The sequence below is a fragment of the Tachypleus tridentatus genome, chromosome 6 (assembly GCF_004210375.1).
Source record: "Tachypleus tridentatus isolate NWPU-2018 chromosome 6, ASM421037v1, whole genome shotgun sequence".
Taxonomy (NCBI): domain Eukaryota; kingdom Metazoa; phylum Arthropoda; class Merostomata; order Xiphosura; family Limulidae; genus Tachypleus; species Tachypleus tridentatus.
The window spans coordinates 131,030,519-131,050,049 of NC_134830.1; the positions used below are offsets into that span (position 1 = coordinate 131,030,519).

Genomic DNA, 19,531 nt, shown 5'->3' on the forward strand with positions numbered 1-19,531 from the left:
TGTTGTAGAACATGTAATTGCAAATACTGTATGACAGAGAAACAAATGCTTGCAAAAGTGTTAATATTAAATCGCTTTTGACACTACTTGTATGGTAGAAAATTTACAATTTGAGTTTGTACCATATATAACAGAACTAGTTGATGGATTTTTAAAAACCCCAAATAATAGTAGCATGCTGGATAAGATCATTGCATGACCATGATTTATAAATAAATACAGGTGAAGTACTAAAATAAATGTTAAGACTGTCAGTTTATTGGATATTCTGATTTTTGACACAAGACAAAAGGAGGTTATATTAATGGGTGAGTGCTAAGATTAACGCCTCAGATGCTCTAGTAATAGCACTCTCTACTGTGCAAAAACATGAGCATATTCCGCTTAGATTAGAGAAATATCACACAGGGATGTAAGCTGTGCAAAAATGTATGATGTACCATTATTGTCAAACATCAAGTAGTAGTTCTGTTCGAGCTAGTGGTCCCCACGTGCATGCAGATAGCAGTTTTATGACACAACTTTAGAAATATTATCTACAGAAGTATACAGTTGAAGAAGGAAGTGTGTCATCAGTATGTTTGATTAAGGTTTGTTCTCTGTAGATGCATGTTTTATTAAGAAGGTTAAGTTAACTCCTGTGTGGTTTTTCAGTTTTTACTGGCTTAGTTGTTTTCTTACATATATTTAGGTTTCAGAAAAGTTTTATTGTATTCCATTGGATTAAAGAAAGATTTTTAATATTGTGGTGAATGGCATTGTATTTATCATTAACGGTTTGCTGTTATGGTATATTCATCTTTGAGAAATCGTTTGTTTTTTGTATGCCTATGTATTAGTGTGTAATATTTCAGACAGTCATCTCCTAAAGGAGTTAAGTGAGCTGTGTATTTTTACACCTTATTTTATTTTATTTATTTGTGTTTGTAAAATGTTTTGTATTTTTGTTTCTTAATGATTTTTGTGCTGTTATGTTTCGTACTTAAAGCCAAGTTCGTCTCTATAACAATACAATATGGAGAACGTTATAAAGATTCTAAACCTTTACTTTTTTTTCAAGAATAAGATTAACCTTTACTTTTAACATTAACATTAGCAATATTTTTTCGTTAAATGTTGTAGTTTGACTTACAGGAAGGAAGCACACTGGTTCAAGTCAGTGTAAATATTTCTTGACAGTTTCCTACAACTAGTTAAAGTTAGTTATTTAGTTATAAGTTGTTTCTTTTCAGTTTCCCACAACTGGTTGAATTTAGCGTGTTAGTTATTTTTTCACGACTAACTGAAGTTAGTGTATTTAATTATGAACAGTTTCCACAACAGGTTGAGATTACTATGTTTAGTTGTTGATATTTTCCACGACTAACTGAAGTTAGTGTATTTAATTATGAACTGTTTCCACAACAGGTTGAGATTACTGTGTTAAGTTATTGATATTTTTTCACGACTAACACTACACAACAAAGTTTTTGCTTCTTGAACACTGTTTGGTGTTCCTTATAGATTTTTGGCTGCTGATCACGAAAATCACATCCAAATTTGCCCATCACTTACCGTTTTATCGAAATTTTTAGTTTTGTTACAATGGAAAAACGATATCAGGGCAACTGGAATCCGTCAATGCTTGCTGACTACTGTGGACACTGCAACATGATGCACCGGACATTGAATACAAACGAAAATTAGGAGCAAAACACTTTTAATTATGTTGAACTTAATAGCGTATTAGAAACATAAACACAATTAAATGTTATTGCCGATAAGTAGTTAACTGTCTATTTCTCAGAGTTCCTACGTGATGAAGCAAAACCAAAACGATATTTGTGCATACCCACCAGGTACCTGTCACAATCAGCAAAAACTTTTCAGGAAGCAAAACTTTTCCAAAAAAATTGTTGTGCAGTATAATTGAAGTTAGTGTATTTAATTATGAACAGTTTCCACGACAGGTTGAGATTAATGTGTTTAAGTACTGACAATTTCCCATCAATGGTTGAAATTAACGTCGCTATTCATTAATAGTTTTCTACGCATACAATTGAAACTTGTTTGTTATTAAGCACAAAGCTATCCAATGACCTATCTGTGTTATGTCTACAGTAAGTATTTGTAGCGTTATAAACTTCTAGACTTATCTGTAAGACACTGGAAGACCTCGCCAATTTTAGCCTGTTTAATTATGAACATTTTTTAAAAGGTGAATGAAGTCAATGTATTTATTTATCACTTTAAAGGAATAAATTAATATCAAGAACTTAGAAATGTTTCTTTGAATTCGTTTATAAATACTGGGTTATCGTGTATATTTAGTTTTTCTGATATTATTTCAAAACAGCGCTTTCAAGTATTTAATTTATTGTATCCTATTTGTAACTATGGTTTGTAATGAAATATCTTTAACGAATTTGGAAGATATTTGTTAATTATATTTTACACAATTCCAGTTGTTAGTGCTCGTTAGCTGGAGCTCATAACTGAATATTTATTGAAATTTAATACAATTCTGATATTTCAGTGTGTGAGCAAATCATATCTGGTAAAACCAATCCGACGATACTCATGGATGCCACTTTGAATCCAGAAAACAAACCATCTTCTACAGTAAAGATCATTACAAGAAAAATGGGGATACCGACTCTCAGTGCGACTTACAGTAAAAGAAACGGATTAAACGGTTGGCAAAATCTAAATAAAGAAGAGAAAAATTTTCTAGTACATATTCCTCCACCAGGTGACATGATAACATCAGTAGTAAAAGACATTGCAAGTATCGTGAACATGAGTAGGGCAGCTGTGCTCTTCGACGAAACTGTATGTAAGTAGCATACATCAACTAATCAAAATTTCTTTATGAAATACATACGAAATTGTAAGTAGCATGCATCAACTTATCAAAATTTCTTTATGAAATACGTACGAAATTGTAAGTAGCATACATCAACTAATCAAAATTTCTTTATGAAATACGTACGAAATTGTAAGTAGCATGCATCAACTAATCAAAATTTCTTTATGAAATACGTACGAAATTGTAAGTTCAGGCGATACTGGTTTACAATAACTGAAAATGAAGTATTTTTTTCTTTACAGTTAAATAAAAGTGATTCTAAAAATTATATTTCTTTTGGTAGTATCAAATCGATATATAAGGTTTATGTTTGTCTGTTTGTTTTTGATTTTGTATTTGACGTGTTTATCTTTCGCACAAAGTTACTCGAGGGCTATCTGTGCTAGTCGTTTCTAATTTTGCAGTTTAAGACTAGAGGGAAAGCAGCTAATCATCACCACCCACCGCCAACTTTTGGGCTACTCTTTTACCAACGAATATTGGGATTGACCGTTACATTATAACGCCCCCACGGCGGAAAGGACGAGCATGTTTGGTGCGACGGGGATTCGAACCCGCAACCCTCAGATTACGAATCGAACGTCTTAACCCACCCGGCCATGCCGGGCCATCATAAGGTTTATGGACAAGTATATATGTTTTTTTATTATGTTTGAATCTGCTAGGAAAGGTTTTTGAAACCAGGGTTCAAATTAGATGCTGGAATGTTATTTCAATAAGTTAAAAAACCATTAATTGGCCGGCTAGTTCCGAAGCTGACAAGCTGACAAAAAGTTACTTGTTCGCGAAATAAAGTGTATTAGTTATCCACGAGGTAAAGTTATGTTCCATGAATCAGGTTATATGATGAAAAATACTTTTCCCATGATGCTGGTGCGGGTGCAATGTTAGTGAACTATGATGCAAGCGAATATCGTGTCTTAAATACTTATATTTCAAAGCAAATTTAGTTATTATGGTTTTAATTGGTAGCGCCTTTTCTCGACATAACATGCGAGAGTATAACGTGATAATTATAAAGCTAACAGTACTGTTTGGTTTTAAAGTAGCTGTATCATTTGAAATATGTTACATGTAATCATAGAGCCATACTCACTAATGGGATGATGAATACTTTATAGATAAATAATAAAGTCTATGTTTTACATTCGTGTATATGGTGGCCTATCCTCTAAAGATAAGAGATACTGGTCGAGAATTTCTTACAGATTTATCAAACCTGAAATTTTTGTCAGAAATCATGATATAATTTGATACAAGTTATTAATAATTTTATCCACTTTATTTCGTAGTTTCTTCATTTGATAAGTTAACACGTTCACAACGTTTGGTTCCTATACATTAAGCTTTATATTTCTTAGTTTGTTTAACTTTTGTAATTAACATAGCTCATAGAAAATTTAAAGATTTTCACTTTTGTTACGTGTTAGGATTTGAAATAATCTGAAACTGAGTTAAATGATAATTTAAATTTAGATCTTAATTAAAACTCGATATGTATCGAACTTGTGATATTTCCTAAGATTGATACAACAATTTTTCTTAATACAAATATACTTTAGCATACAAAAATGCAATTTATAGTAACGTTTATTACAAATAATGATTTATACACAACAGTTTTACAAACAATATTGGGTCTTCTATCTGGTCTTGAACCAGAATATTTTATCGAGTGTTCATAATGTTCAAACTAATTTTGAGGTGATATATGTACAATTCATTTAATGGGGAGCTAGGTATCTCTCTTGCCTCCTCACCCGAGTTTTTCACCGATGAAGTTATATAATGTTTTTGTAAAAATACTAATGTCCGATGCGAATCTACTGAAGGTAAATGGTTTGTAATATTCGAAATCTGTAAACTTTCATGGTCAATATGTCTTAAGTTCCCCATTAATAAGCGATAAGTTATTACATTCGAGGTTTATAATATAACAAACGTAGCAAACAAGTAATATATACTGTCTTTTGATGGGTCGCGTTGGTTTTATTGATATGTGTAGGAGAGTTTCTAGATTTTTCAGTCTGCACAGCAATATAGACGATACACCAGTGTTTACGTACACAAAGATATTGTTGACTTTTACACAAGAGAATTTCTATAACTTTAGTGAATAGGCTGGAATTTCGAAATACAGATTAAACAGTACAAATTATATATATTTTTAAATATAAATTTAACTTAAGCAAACATTGATATTAAAATATATTTGAATATTCTTTATTTCAGTAATGAATCACAGGTACAGCACAATTATGGAAAACATCCCTACACGTCACGTGATTCAGCAGTTGGAAGACTCAGAATCAGCAATAAAAACCCAAATATCTCAAATTCATTACGATGCTATGATCTCGAACTTCTTCGTTATTGGTAGCCTGTCAACAATTATGAAGACATTAAAAGTCGTGAGTGACATAGTATAGAATAAATATGTATAAATACAATTTTCTTGATAAATGTCTGTTTCAAAAGTGAGTACTGGTGAAGAGCCAAGCATGGCCAGATGGTTAAGGTATTCGACTTCCAATCTGAGGGGGACGGTTTCTAATCCCCGTCTCACCAAACATACTCGCCCTTTCAGCCATGGGGACGTTTTAAGTTACGATTAATCCCACTATTAGTTGAAAAAAATAAACTCAACAGTTGAGGGTGGGTGGTGATGACTAGCTGCCTCCCTCTAGTCTTAAACTGCTAAATTGGGACGACTAGTGCAGATAGCTCTCGTGTAGCTTTGGGCGAAATAAAAAAAACAGATAAACGACCTGTGGATTTTTTTTCGATTTCAATAAATGTAAAGTACATATGTGAGCTGCTAAGATTGTAAGAACAACATATAAATTGTATTTACTAGAAAATCAACTATTTTTGTCTTTTAAATTATTTAATTTTGTACGTTTTACTACGTCAGCTTTGTCAGGAGAGTATAACATTAATATTTCAAAAATTTAAGAGCAAAGAATCATGATTTTGGTTGTGTATGTAATAACTTTTAAGTGAAGAAAGCTAAGGAGATGTGGCGAAGAAATGTTAGTTTAGAAACTTCTCTAATTTAATTCTTTTTCACCAATTTTGACTTAAAACAATATTCGTAAATTTAACATATAGTGACAAAATAGTGAGTGTTCACCAAGAAACAAAACGCAGACCATTCTAAAGGTACGTGGAATTGACATCTGTCGTTCTTTGGCAAAAACAGTTCTGATAAATTTATCATATACGGACACCTTAATAATGTAATTAAGAATACCATAAACAGCTGAAGTTACATAACTGTGTTTTAAGAGGTGTAATAAATGACTTAGAGGAAGTTAAAACACTGTCGCCTAGTGAATGAGTCACGTCAACCACAAAGCTGAACACACTGGTAAACCTTTTCTTCCCATAGTTGAAAACCAACAGTGTTATTTGCACGAGGCTTTCTTTGTATTTAGCAAATACACCATTCTGTTTTGTATTATGTGTTTATGAGGCACTAGCCAATGTTTTATCGAACTACTGGATTGGTTTCTTCTGCAGAATCACACTAAAGTCAATAGAATTCCTGTGATGATGGTATAAAACCTGAAACTTACATAAGTATGTGTGCTATCACATCTTAACACAATGTTTATAGGTAAACAGTGATTCAATATTAAGAGCTTAGGATCCATGAATCTTTAATTACTGTTATAAACAGAATTACAACAAATATGTTTTAAACAATTAAAACTGAGAAGTTGCAGCCCATAGGGCATTTTAAATTAATTGTTGGGAATCATTCCAGAAATAAAATTTTTATATCACTCTTGTTGATAAGAACAATTTGTTTCTTTGGTAAATTTGGCACTCATGAGGGCTATCTGTGCTATTCATCCCTAATTTCGAAGTGTTAGACTAAAAGGAAGGCACCACTTACAACTACCTCTTGTTTGACCATCATCTTATAGCATTTTAGCTGAAAGGACAAGAATATTCGGTGATAGGACGAGCTTGCGACACAAATGCCCTAACCACTACACAACGTCAGGCTTTTGATAAAACCACCACATGGAAAATGTGAAACTTTTTGAACTACTATTGTTTCGCAAGATGTGAACACGAGCATTTCAGTTAACTAAATAATACGAGATTAATCAACACATATCAAAATTACTTTATTACTTTTTAATGTGAAATTTCAAATATTGTTATACCTCACTCCCAGTTCTTTCTCTCTAAGAAATACTATTGACACATATTTTTTCTCCAAAGTTATAAACGATGAAGTTTTTAGTTTTTCGTGTTATAACATCTTACATGCTTTCCTGTAGGTAACATTCACTTCCTATAACTTTTAAGCTTCTGATTCTGACTTTACTTTTCTCCACATTTGTGGTTTGTTTTTGAATTTCGCACAAAGCTACTCGAGGGCTATCTATACAAGCCGTCCCTAATTTAGCATTGTAAGACTAGAAAGAAGGCAGCTAGTCATCACCACCCACCTCCAACTCTTGGGCTACTCTTTTACCAACGAATAGTAGGATTGAACTCACATTATAACGCCCCCATGGATGGGCCACATTTGTGGTTTTCTATTACTTCAGAAATTGACTATAAGTTCTTAAATTGTAACTTCATATTTTTTAAAAACTAGATGTCAAAAGTACCCCTGAAAAGAAGAATTAATATCCAGTGTTTTTGTCTGTTGTACTGTTACTTAAAAAACGTCTTTCAGTTTCAAAAACTAGCAATGCATTATCGAACATACCATTTTACACTTTCGACTCTTCTTCCCCATGGCTAGTGTTCTTCTTTTTGAATCTAGCAATTCTTGAAAGTGAGGGTTAAGCAGGATTAGCAGAAGGAAGCTGTGTCAAAATATGTGGAGCAATACCATTGATGGAGTAGTCACGTGACATGTACACGTTCAAAAATGGTGTGAAAGTTGATGGGGCATATGACTGGTGCACTGAGTGTGAAGATTTTAGTAATGCTTAGAAGGTAGATAGAAGATTAAGATACATTGGGGTGAGGGAGTTAGTACATATGAGAAATACGTTTTCAGTGTGAGAAAAATGTTAACTTTTATTAGTTGGTACAGATTTTTATGCGCATTTCAAAATATTTCATGTTAATAATAATTTGTTAATCTTTGATTTAACTTCTTATATTTTTACCAATAAATTTTAGACAAAATTGAAATAAATTGTATAACTGAAGAAACACATTTGAACTTGTAATTTTTTGTGTTTAATGCTATTCCTACAATTTTTGGAGCACGAATTTTAGTTTAACTGAATGGTTGTTTACTATTTTGATCTAACTTGTTAAGTTTTGTTTATAATGCTGTGAATTTACACATATATTAGTCTTTTGATGAAATGTAACTGCTAATGGAATCTGTTTATATTTTAATCCTAAACAGAAAGTAGAATTAATAAAGCTTGAAGAACCAGTACCTCTTAGAAAACTTGATCAAGCCACAAGTATCCTTCACATGTGGTTTGTATTTTTTGAGGAACTATATTTTCAACCGCTTTTGATCACTTTTTTTTTCAATTCTAGGCTCAGAATTATAGCTTACATGACAGTGAATATGCCTGGATTTTTATCACTATGGTAAGTGACTTTTTAACATGAAAGGACAACATCAAAGCTGTGTCATTTCATGTAGAGGAAAACTCGAATCCTTTTTTTAATATCTGTATTTTCTTTCAGTTCATTTTGAATATGGATAATCTCTTAAGTAAACATATCTTTATCTTGCAGGGAAAATAGAACGTGATATCTAGGAATATAAATTTGTCTTTCTTGTCAGCAGATTGGGTAGTGAGCGATACTCAAGTTTTGCTTATTTCAGCACTCGAGTACAAATGGATAGATTTCAAGTGCAGAATACCTTTTATGTTCAAATCTTGCTTAAGCTGTTATTGTACATTTTGAATTAACAGCCAGGACCAACTTTGCTTAATAGATTTTTCCAAGCTTTATCTGATCTTTTAAACTTAAACTGAACTGTAACTTTACTTTTGACATTAATTGAACAGGGATTTGTTTTGTAAAATTTTCCATTCAACTGTTTTTTAGAGATTTTGTAAAACTTTTATGATAACATTATTTCAGTAGAGAATTTTATCTTTCTTCACAATCTAAAACATTGTTCTATTTTGAGTTTAACTTAAGTACTACATAGTTCTAGTTTGACTAACAGAAGGGATACGCGCTGAACTGGTAAGAGAAAGAAGCTCACTAAAATTTTGCTTTTCCTTTTCTCTTTCTTGACAAACCAAACCAGTTATAACATTTGTCTTTATTTTACTGTTTTGTTTTCAGTTGTTATTTGTAAATAAAGATTGTTATTATGCAACTTCAATTATTAAACTCTTCCTATCTAAGTAACATAAATAGAGATTGGAGAAAAATACATATATGTATTCTGTAATGCACTATCCTTCAAACCTCCAGTTATGACTGCTCCGAGGCTGTAAATATCACAGTGGAAAACTTCAGGTGAAGTTAGAATCACAAATAGACAAAGATGCTAAATCAAATTTTACTAGACATATTCTACAGGTACACAATGTTCAACATAAAGCAAAACATTTGCCATTTTTAATTTTGAAGAAGAACAAGAAAAATTAATATTTTATGCATAATGAGTAAACTATTTAAAAAGGAAACACTACAATATTTTATGCATAATGAGTAAACTATTTAAAAAGGAAACACTACAATAGTTTTGCTTCATCTTTTCTATTTTAGTAACAGAACTATGATTTTGTTTGATATATATTTAAAGCCATATTTTTAAGTATTAACTGTTTACACCTCTGATTTAAAATAAATAATAGATAAGTAACGAGGAATATGGAAAATAAATATGCAGTGAAACGTGTGTTTTTTGCCCCTAATATCAGGCCTGCTGAACTAAAGGCTTCTGAGTAGCTAAGGATTATTTTACAACAGTGATATTTCTTTCTCTCTCGATATGTTTTAGATCGTTACAATAGTTTTTACACTGGTCATAAGGCATTTTTAGAAATAAATTTCAATAATTAACCGAAAAATAAATTATTCTCTCATCACAGGAAAAGGAATCAGAACATCCTGTAATTTTCCACCAAGATATCAAATTTGTGATGATAAGCCCTGAATTAGCACGTACAACAAACACAAGAACTGTCTCTAAGACAATTGAAAACACGGTAAGTTTAAGGGCTGAAGGTGGTCCAAAGGTTGGCGAGCTGGACTATCAATTTGAGAGACAAATGTTCTCATTACATTACGAAAAAAGTGCTCCGCACTTCGGGGCCTTGGGCGAGTCTTAAGAATGAATGTGAACTTCCATTATTCGGTCAGACAATAGTTGAAGAAGAACTGGTGATGGAGTGCTGTTAACTAGTTACCTTCTCTCTAGTGTGTCAGCTCAAAATTAGAAACAGCTAATTTGAATAGTTTTTTCATCAGAAAATGAAACAAAAACTATTCCAGCCAGCTGTTTCTAATTTTGAGCTGACAGACTAGAGAGAAGATACCTAGTTAACAGCACTCCATCATCAAATCGTGCAACATTTTCCGTAATTTGATACGAGAAAGCTTTTTATTCTAGCATATCTCAGCTGTTGTTTTTGTTTTTAAGCTTGCTTATAGACGTAACATGGAAAAGGTGTGAAACAAGCATTTCCAAAATTAAAATACAGGATTGGAATTGTGGTTAAAACTTCATCTCCAGCTTCAACAAGTAAATATTTACTTTTTAAGATTCTCAAAGCAAATGTGTACGTATTTATTAATGTTTGAATCACATATTTATATATATATTCATATACTGTTCTTATCTATTCTTTTCGCACAGATACGTAAAAGTCTAAATTTGTAATTTATAGTAACTCAACTATTGTAAATATACGAAGTTCTTCAAGCATATATCTATGAAGAACATGAGCATTCAAAAACTGATATTTTAAATTTAAATTATTTTTAATTTTATTTGTATTTTATGTTTTTATTTTAATTTATATTTTGTGAATTATACTTCATTATATTATTTATATATTAGGTAATACAATATGTTCTAAACACGTAATAAATTTTCATTGCAATCAGACTTCTAGTATATGAAAAGGAAAGGAAAAGAGAGAACGTTTACATAAAATTATCTTCTGTAACGGGAAAATATTAATAATTACAAAAAGAAAGTAAGCACATACATATAAATACGTAACACGTTACATCGTGTCATATATTTGATACCATTAACTGAGAATAGTATCGTAATGTTTTTATACTGATCCATAAAAATAACTAAATAAATCATAAATATTGTAAATAGTTTTCGATATAATTCTTAAGACGTTTAATTATTTCATCGTTCTTATATTATTGGGTATTGTATTTCAAATGGTTACCCTTACAAAGTTATTGAACATTGACCTGTTAATGTTTTAAGAAGTGGTATGTATAACTTAGCAGTAATTCTTTTATCATCACAATGGATATTATTTATAAAAAGAGTTTGAAGACTGCGTATAATATTTTTACCATAAACCTAAGATTACCTACTAAATAATTATTTATTTCATAAATATCAAATACTGTGTATTTATTATATAACTGATGCACAGCATCCTGATAGTCTAAACCTAAAAATTACTCACAACAAAGACACACACATTATATTCTGATGAACCTCCCTAACGAGTGTTTGCATATATTTAATGTGTATAAGTGACACTATAATAGAAAATTATCAAACATCTTCTATTGACTAATCTTTCTATTTTATTTTTTATATCTTGCAGCTATTTTCCTAATATTTCTGATATGTTCAGATGTTATAATACTAAAAACAGTTGTAACAGACATCTTTAAAACAATTCTCTATTCGTATATTTAAATATAAATATACTTCCTTTTTATTTCTAATTTTATTTACATTATGAAAAAGTATAAATTTAGTCTAATCAAGATTTACAAAAAATCACTTTCATTAAGCCAGTAATTTAGCCTATGTAACGAAAAATTAAAATTTCAATTAAATACCATGAATTCTTATTACGAGCTAAAATTGTAGAATATTTTGCAAATAATCTATACTTTATTTGAGATAATCAATTAAAAATATCATTAACATTTAATAAAACAACAGTGACCCTAGAATACAGCCCTGAGGAACACCTCTTGCATTAATTGATTCACCAGAATATTTAGTATCAATATTAATTATTGAGATTCTGTTCTTTAAATAATTCTTCAAGCAATTATATATTTTATTTCGTATTTCGAAAGTTTATATTTTTAACATAACTTATGACTTACACAATCAAACACTTTATGTAAGTCGAAAATCAGTGTCAAATATGTTAAATTTTCTCCATTTTATCAATAATACTTTCACATGAAACTTGAATAGCTTCTCTTATCAACTTATCCATATGAAAGCCATATTGATATCCAGACAAATCACACTTATGAACAAGAGCTAAATCTACTGAATTGATTTTTTAATATTTTTTTGAAAATATTCTTAATATAGTTATTGATGTATAATTATTAATTTATCTTTCTTTTTAAACATTGACTTTTTTATTTTTTTAAAGAATCTGGTTATATTTCTTTTTAATACTTAAATTAAATGTTTATGGTAATGGAACAACAAAACATTTGATAATAGGTGTTGTTCAATCCAACTACTTTAAAAGTTTCAGAATCTTTTATACAGTGAATTATGTGGTCAGTGGTTGTTGGTTTAACAAATTTATTTGTCAAATAATATTTTGGGTGATCAAAGTTATATTTATTATCCTTGTGATTAATTTATTTTACAAGTTACTCCATTCTATAGACAAAGCCTAAATTGAAATTATAAGTTTTCCATTTTATAAATTCATTTATTCATTCAAACTAAATACACTTTGACACATATCAAATAATATTTCCTTTTGAAAATAGACTGCAGTTTAAGGCAACAACTACATTTTTGACTATTTCCTCTGTATTTTTACAATTATTTTGGGAATTCCCACGGTTCTAGATTTTGATTGTGGCTTTCTTGTTCTACTTTGTTGAGCTTTTATGTCAAGTACGAAATATTTGCTGTTAAAAAACGTTTTCACGTTTATGTTGCATCTTCTTTTTGTAATATCTCAATTTTTCATAACTGTTTCTACTTGACTGTTGACTTTCATCATAGTGATATTTTGATTTATTTATTTTTGAAAACTTACGAAACTTTATTCTGTAAATCCAGCAGTGTAAAAATGGAATTATCTTCAGTGTCTCACATTAAACTTAATCAAATCATTTTTGAGTTATATTTTCCTTACAATAACAAGTTAAACTAATTAATTTTGTTAAATAAGTTGGAGGCCTCTTTCTACTATGACCTTACGGAGGCAGCACTAAGAGTTGTTTCTAAGCAACAAGAAATGCTGAAATGGCCGCTTCAATTGACCTACACTGATTGTAACAATAAAATGCTGGAAGAACAAAAATCAGAGAGGAAAAATACCAAGTTGTTGGATTCCCTACAACAGGTAAGCAGTTTTTCTTAATCTACGCATATCTCTACAATGTAGATGATGTCACTATGTATGTGTACAGTGTGTGACAAAATCATATGTAATAATTTGGTTCAGGTTTAGGCCTAAAAGGTAACTAAAATACTCGTTTTTAATTTCTTTTATCTTATAAAGTAATAATAATAAGCCAATGTATGCTCACTAATATCCTGTAATCTTAAAAGGAAGGAAATGTCACAATCCCAGATTTTTTATCACATCCCTATTATATTACTCTAAACTAATTATAGCTGTTGTCTTTCTCTAGTTTTGCAGTTAATAGTTTAGAACTATAAGATAAACATTATTATCTTCCAAACTTCCAACGATTATCTGTTAAGTCTATTCAAAATTTTGGTTGGATAATACTATATAGAATAAAAGTAGGCCTAATAGTGTGATATAACATTTTTCAAAGACATCAAAATCATCAGTAGACAAGTGCTAAAAAAACTTTTGTTGTATAAAGATAATCAAAAACTTAAACTAGAAATCTTGTTCCTTAACATGTGCAGTAGAGGCTGATACTACCTTCTACCCACAAACTGAGATGTTTTTTTTTTTCCAGATTATTGTGATTTTCATTGATATCAGATTGAATGCAGAGAAACACTCAAATAACACTTTAACTTTCGGTGTTTTGGGAGCATACAAGATGTTGATTTGCTAGTTGGTAATTAATCAACTTTCTTGCAGGGAAGATAGTACGTGACGTCCAAAAGTAAACAGCTATCATTTCTGTCAGAAAATGGGATAAGAGTTATGAGCTACAGCATTCTAGAGTTAAACTGCGAGAGAATGTATTCAACTTGAGCATGTACCACAAAAAGCGATAGAATTATATGTGTTAAAGTCTACATTCGGGAATTCTTCAAATTTAAGGAATTAAAGAATATAAAAAAATACCTGTAAGCCTTGATTGAATGTATGAAGGTTATTGTTTATTCAAATCTTATTATAATGGAGCTTGCGCTGTATGCGTTTAAAACTCTTCGAAACTACCGCGACAATCATCATCAGTCATAACTGACTGATTATTTTTGATAAGTAGCCAATATTCTTATAGCTGCGAAATAAATAAAACTACCATAATTTATATATTGTTTAAGAATTAACCAATAAAAATTATAAAAAAGTGGTAAGTTTCACATATAAAACAATCAAAAACAAACTTAAAAATTATTTGTTTTTCTTTAGTGAAAATCTCATGACAGGTCCAACAGAAAAGCAAAACACTTTCTATAATAACCCTAGTTTCCAAAGAATTACTTTAATAAAATTTACTCAGTGATGTAATGCTGTTATGACAGCTTATTTTTAAACTAAAATTTCGATAAAGTCCTTTTTCTCATGAATAGTGAACATTATTAAACATCAAGTATGAGTATATTGTTGTACAACTGTCAGACAATTCTTGAAAAGGCCGCAGGCCCAGTGACCTTCCTCAGGAACTAACAGTTATACCTGCCTCGAGGACGGGTATTTCTGTTAGTATGAATAATTCGATCTTACTAGCAGCCCAAATCTAACGCAGAAGGTTACGTATGTCTTTTACAACTGTTAGCATCTTCTATTTCTGCTACTTAATGTATTTACAATGTTTTTGTTTTTTATTCTGTCTTCTCAAGTTTTGTATATGTTCTTCATTTCAAGAATAAAATAAGATTAAACTGGAACATTATAAAACAGTTAAAAAAGATTATTAGAAATAAAATAAGAGAAACTAAATAGACAAAGTTTTAAGCTTCCATCAACATTTTTATTTTCTTGAATAATTTGCCTTTATATGTAATGTTTCTATTCTTAAAGTATGTGCGTTTTTTTTTTATAATAAAGCAAAATCGGGCTATCTGCTGAGTCCACCGAGGGGAATCGAGCCTGCGATTTTAGTGTTGTAAATCCGTAGACTTACCGCTATACCAGCGGGGTACCATGCTTAAAGTATTTTATGAGAAACATTTCGCCAAAACCTAGTTTCATGTGAAGAAGCAGGTCTTGTTGAAGAATACAATATTTTGACTGTTGTGTTCAAACACAAAATATTTATTAGTTGTTTTAAAAGCTATAGAAAAATACACCATATTTTCACCTATATCAACAGCTTATTTCTGGGCTTTTTGTTTAATGTTTGAGAAAGCAATGCAAGTCGAAAGAGGAACTGAACCTTACAAATTTCAGAATCTGGTATGCCCTGTTGTTCAGATTTTCAAAGCATTGTTTGTTTTGCTTAAAATTAATGAAAAAATATTAAATTGACTATTTCTTTGTTTAGATGTTGTTTGACGGTTCGTATGGAAAATTCGTTTTTGCACAAAATGGCAAGAACTACCAAGAAATACAATTATCTGTGGAAAACAAGACAATAACTGATTTTGGAAAACATGTTCATACCAAGAAGGTAATACTGAATTTTCATTAATTTGTTTCTGTACTGGATTTTATGACAATGCACAATTAATTTTCACATTTACAACTTATGTATTTGAATATTAGAAAATATATCTCAAAGAAGAAAAATATATTTCTTAGTTATTTTAAAGACTCAAAAAAAATATATTTCTTAATTATTTTAAAGACTCGTCGTAAATATTATGTTAATTACTACAAAAAAAAGAAGAGATAGCATATTTAATTAGAGTTACATATACCAAGTATTTTTCAGAATCTAATAGTTACTTATATTTGAGATAGTTCATATCATTTCGAATTCCTGTGTTTTTATTTTGTATAATTCCTTGAGAACCACACATCAAGCTATATTTAAGAAATGTAGGAAGCAGTATGTATGTTAAACCTTATATTCGATATTACTAATAATTAAAAATCTAAAGAAATATTTGCCTTTCGTTAGTTTCTACTTTTCATGGTTGTTTGGTATATGTTTAGATTTGTTGTAAAGTCGTAACTTCATGTGTTAGGTTTTTAGATTGGTAGGCAAAAAGAGCTAATACCTGTTTGGAGAAAGATATTATTTACTTTTTTAAATACTTAACACACACTTTTAGTAGTTCAAAACGAGTAGTTTCGAAGGCTTTATTCTTTGCTTCTTTTTTCCCCAAAGAATGTAAGAAAGTAAAATAATACCTAATGTTTAAATAGAATGTAAAAATACAAGCTTTTTTTTCTTTGTCAAGAAGTTTGACATGCCACAATTTCTACAAAAATAGATCACTAAGTTCTGTGGGTTTACTCAAATTCTTTGTAATATTTTAAAATTTGAACACTTTTGGAAAAAGGGGTAATGAACTATTTCGAAGACCTTGCCAGTTTCTTGATAATAGCATAATTGTGGCATTAACACAAATTTTCAGTAGTAACTAAGTTTGCAGATCCTAACCCTACATTTGTATTAATATTTCCATTAAACTATATAACCTTATTTATTATTTTTTTATGTATCTTACACCAGTTTATCATCTACTGTGCTAAATGATATTTTGAATTTAATAATTTGATCACGGTTTTATAAATAGATAAAGTAACAACATTAGAGGCTATTGATTGTCATATTTATGTAACTAGGTGTCATCCATAACTATATTTAGCTAGATTGCTCATATAACGTGAATCCACTGCACTGCCGTACTGGAAATTGCAAACAAGAAAGAAAAAAACAAGCGTGATATAATCCTTGTGTAATGTCGAAAGTCTTTGGGATAGCAATAAGTTTAGGAACTTACCACGTTAATATCCAGCTGATTTCCCGTGGTAAACGTAAAGATAGCCCGATGTGGCTTTGCTATAAGAAAACACACACCCAAACAAATAAATTATGAAAAAAAAACTTTACGTAATAGATCTATCTAGGAAAAAACGAAGGGTCGAAAGTTAATTGGTGTAAAAAAAATTAAATGATTAGGCCTAGAATTTATTTATTCACCTATTTACTTTCTGGTTGTTTATTTATTTATTTTTCTTTTTTATTTAGTATCTAGATTTTTGTATTAGAGGTAATATTTAGAAAGAATCAAAATAAGTAAGTAAACGCATATATGTTCACCATCACAATAAGTAAAAAGCAGGATGTCTGCAGACTTATAGCACTAAAAGTTGGGTTTCGATACCCGTTGAGAGCACAATACATTTAAGCCTATTATTTAGCTTTGTACTTAACTACTAACTAACGAGTTTCCCGGCATGGGAAGTTCTCATTTTGGCCCGGCATGGCCAAGCGTGTTAAGGCGTGCGACTCATAATCTGAGGGTCGCGGGTTCGAATCCTGGTCGCACCAAACATGCTTGCCCTCTCAGCCGCGGGGGCGTTATAATGTGACGGTCAATCCCACTATTCGTTGGTAAAAGAATAGCCCAAGAGTTGGCGGTGGGTGGTGATGACTAGCTGCTTTCTCTCTAGTCTTACACTGCAAAATTAGGGACGGCTAGCACAGATAGCCCTCGAGTTGCTTTGGGCGAAATTCAAAAAACAAACAAACAAATTAACTAACGAAAATACTTCTTGTTGCGTGCTATAATTTTGGTTCAGTCACGCGATCACGTTTTTGTTATAAAGAATCAGACGTGTTAAGACTGAGTGAGTGAATGCTATCAGCACATTTTTCTGAGTAAGTCATTTAAATTTTGACTCCTTCAAATTTGATGTGATGAGACGTGAGTTAAAAACAATTTAAATATATATGATAAAAAAGATTGAGCCTTATTGTAGTCATTCATGGCTCAGCTTGGGACACCAAATTATGTTCGTACAGACTTTCTAAGCAAAAAAAAAAGCATTTTTAGAAGTTTCTACCATCTAGATCTATCTTGTGATATTTATATAACACTCATTCCTTGTGACCAAGAAAAGTCCCGAAGCCATGGTACAGATGGTCGTATTATCTACTTATTCTAAGCTTAATGTTACCCAATGTCACACTCAGAAGTTTTATGACATCTTTCGTATAGCTACCGGGAAATTTCCAATGACTTCCCGTGAATCTTCTACTCTGTAGGTGGATTGAATAGTTAAATATAGAAATCGATGGGGCATGAGTTTCTAAGATATTTTGTTTTGGGAGGAAGAGGGCAAGTGGGTTTTTTGTAAAATGCATCTCAATTCGAAAACTTGAAAACCTTTTCTTTATGAAACAAATGGAAAACGTAACACATTGTTTTAAGCAATATGTTCAATGCTGTAATTTGTTTATTTACTGGAGAAAGCTGCTAATTGTAATAATTAGCGATCAAGAGACTTTGCAAAATATTTAGAAAAAATACATTATAACTATTAGATTAAGCAAAACATTGAGTCTTTTTTTTCACTTAGTAGAATGCTAATATAATTAAAATAATTAGATCAGTATTAGTTATCGTGTATACTTATTTAGTCAATTGATTAGTTATGAAATTGTACTTGAAAATTTAGCTATATGTTAGTCATGGTTACATCAGTGAGAAAATATTTGTTGAAAGTCTAAATGTTATTGGTGAATTGAATCCTACAACTGTGTACAAGCGACAGTATGCTGTAGCAAATATTTAAAAAATAATAATTTATTATCATTATATGAACTGTACTTTGCATTATTTTCACCAAATAATTTGAAGAAATAAACCTGCCCAGCAAAAAAACACTTTACAATACTTATCTCAGAAGTGGGATTACTTTGTTGAAAACAAAATATAATTTGGCTCAATTTCAAAATAGTTATCATATGAATAAGCAAGCTATGATAGCGATAAAGAATAAATCGAGATTTTCAAGAAGAACAAAACCGAAAATTAGAGAAGCAAGACAGAAAATTAGAAGAATGTTATAGGACATTAAAATAGGAACAAAATATAAAAGACAGGAGTTTAATGGAATTAAAAGAAAAAATCATACTATTTAAATAAAAATTAAAATAAAAAATAAGTCTGATCGAAGACAAGATTGATGAAGCTATCAGAGATGCACACAGCGAGATTACGATAAGATTGAATAAGTACAAAGAAGCTATAATAGCAGAACTGAATTACAGAAAGGCTTTAGTGACAAAATTGAGGAAATATAGAAATACAATAATGAAGCAAAGAAAGCTGTCAACAAAGTAAATAATAACATCAGTAACAACATAAAACATCTGTAATTATTAAATACAAAGATTAAACATACCACACCTCTTGTCGCGGGTTCGAATCCCCGTCACACCAAACATGCTCGCCCTATCAGTCCTATCGTGGGG

The 19,531-nt window shown here is 30.6% G+C and overlaps 1 protein-coding gene across 3 annotated transcripts in view; it reads left to right on the top strand.

Annotated features, from left to right (window-relative positions):
• Nucleotides 1–19,531, top strand: part of LOC143253666 (ionotropic receptor 25a-like) — a 119,252-nt gene that overhangs the window by 61,597 nt on the left and 38,124 nt on the right. For all 3 annotated transcript variants that reach the window (XM_076507869.1, XM_076507868.1, XM_076507870.1), the window contains 6 exons: nt 2,516–2,815; nt 5,081–5,259; nt 8,378–8,431; nt 9,901–10,017; nt 13,174–13,347; nt 15,644–15,769. In XM_076507869.1, coding sequence (XP_076363984.1) covers nt 2,516–2,815; nt 5,081–5,259; nt 8,378–8,431; nt 9,901–10,017; nt 13,174–13,347; nt 15,644–15,769 — 950 coding nt within the window. The remainder of the gene's footprint in view (nt 1–2,515; nt 2,816–5,080; nt 5,260–8,377; nt 8,432–9,900; nt 10,018–13,173; nt 13,348–15,643; nt 15,770–19,531) is intronic.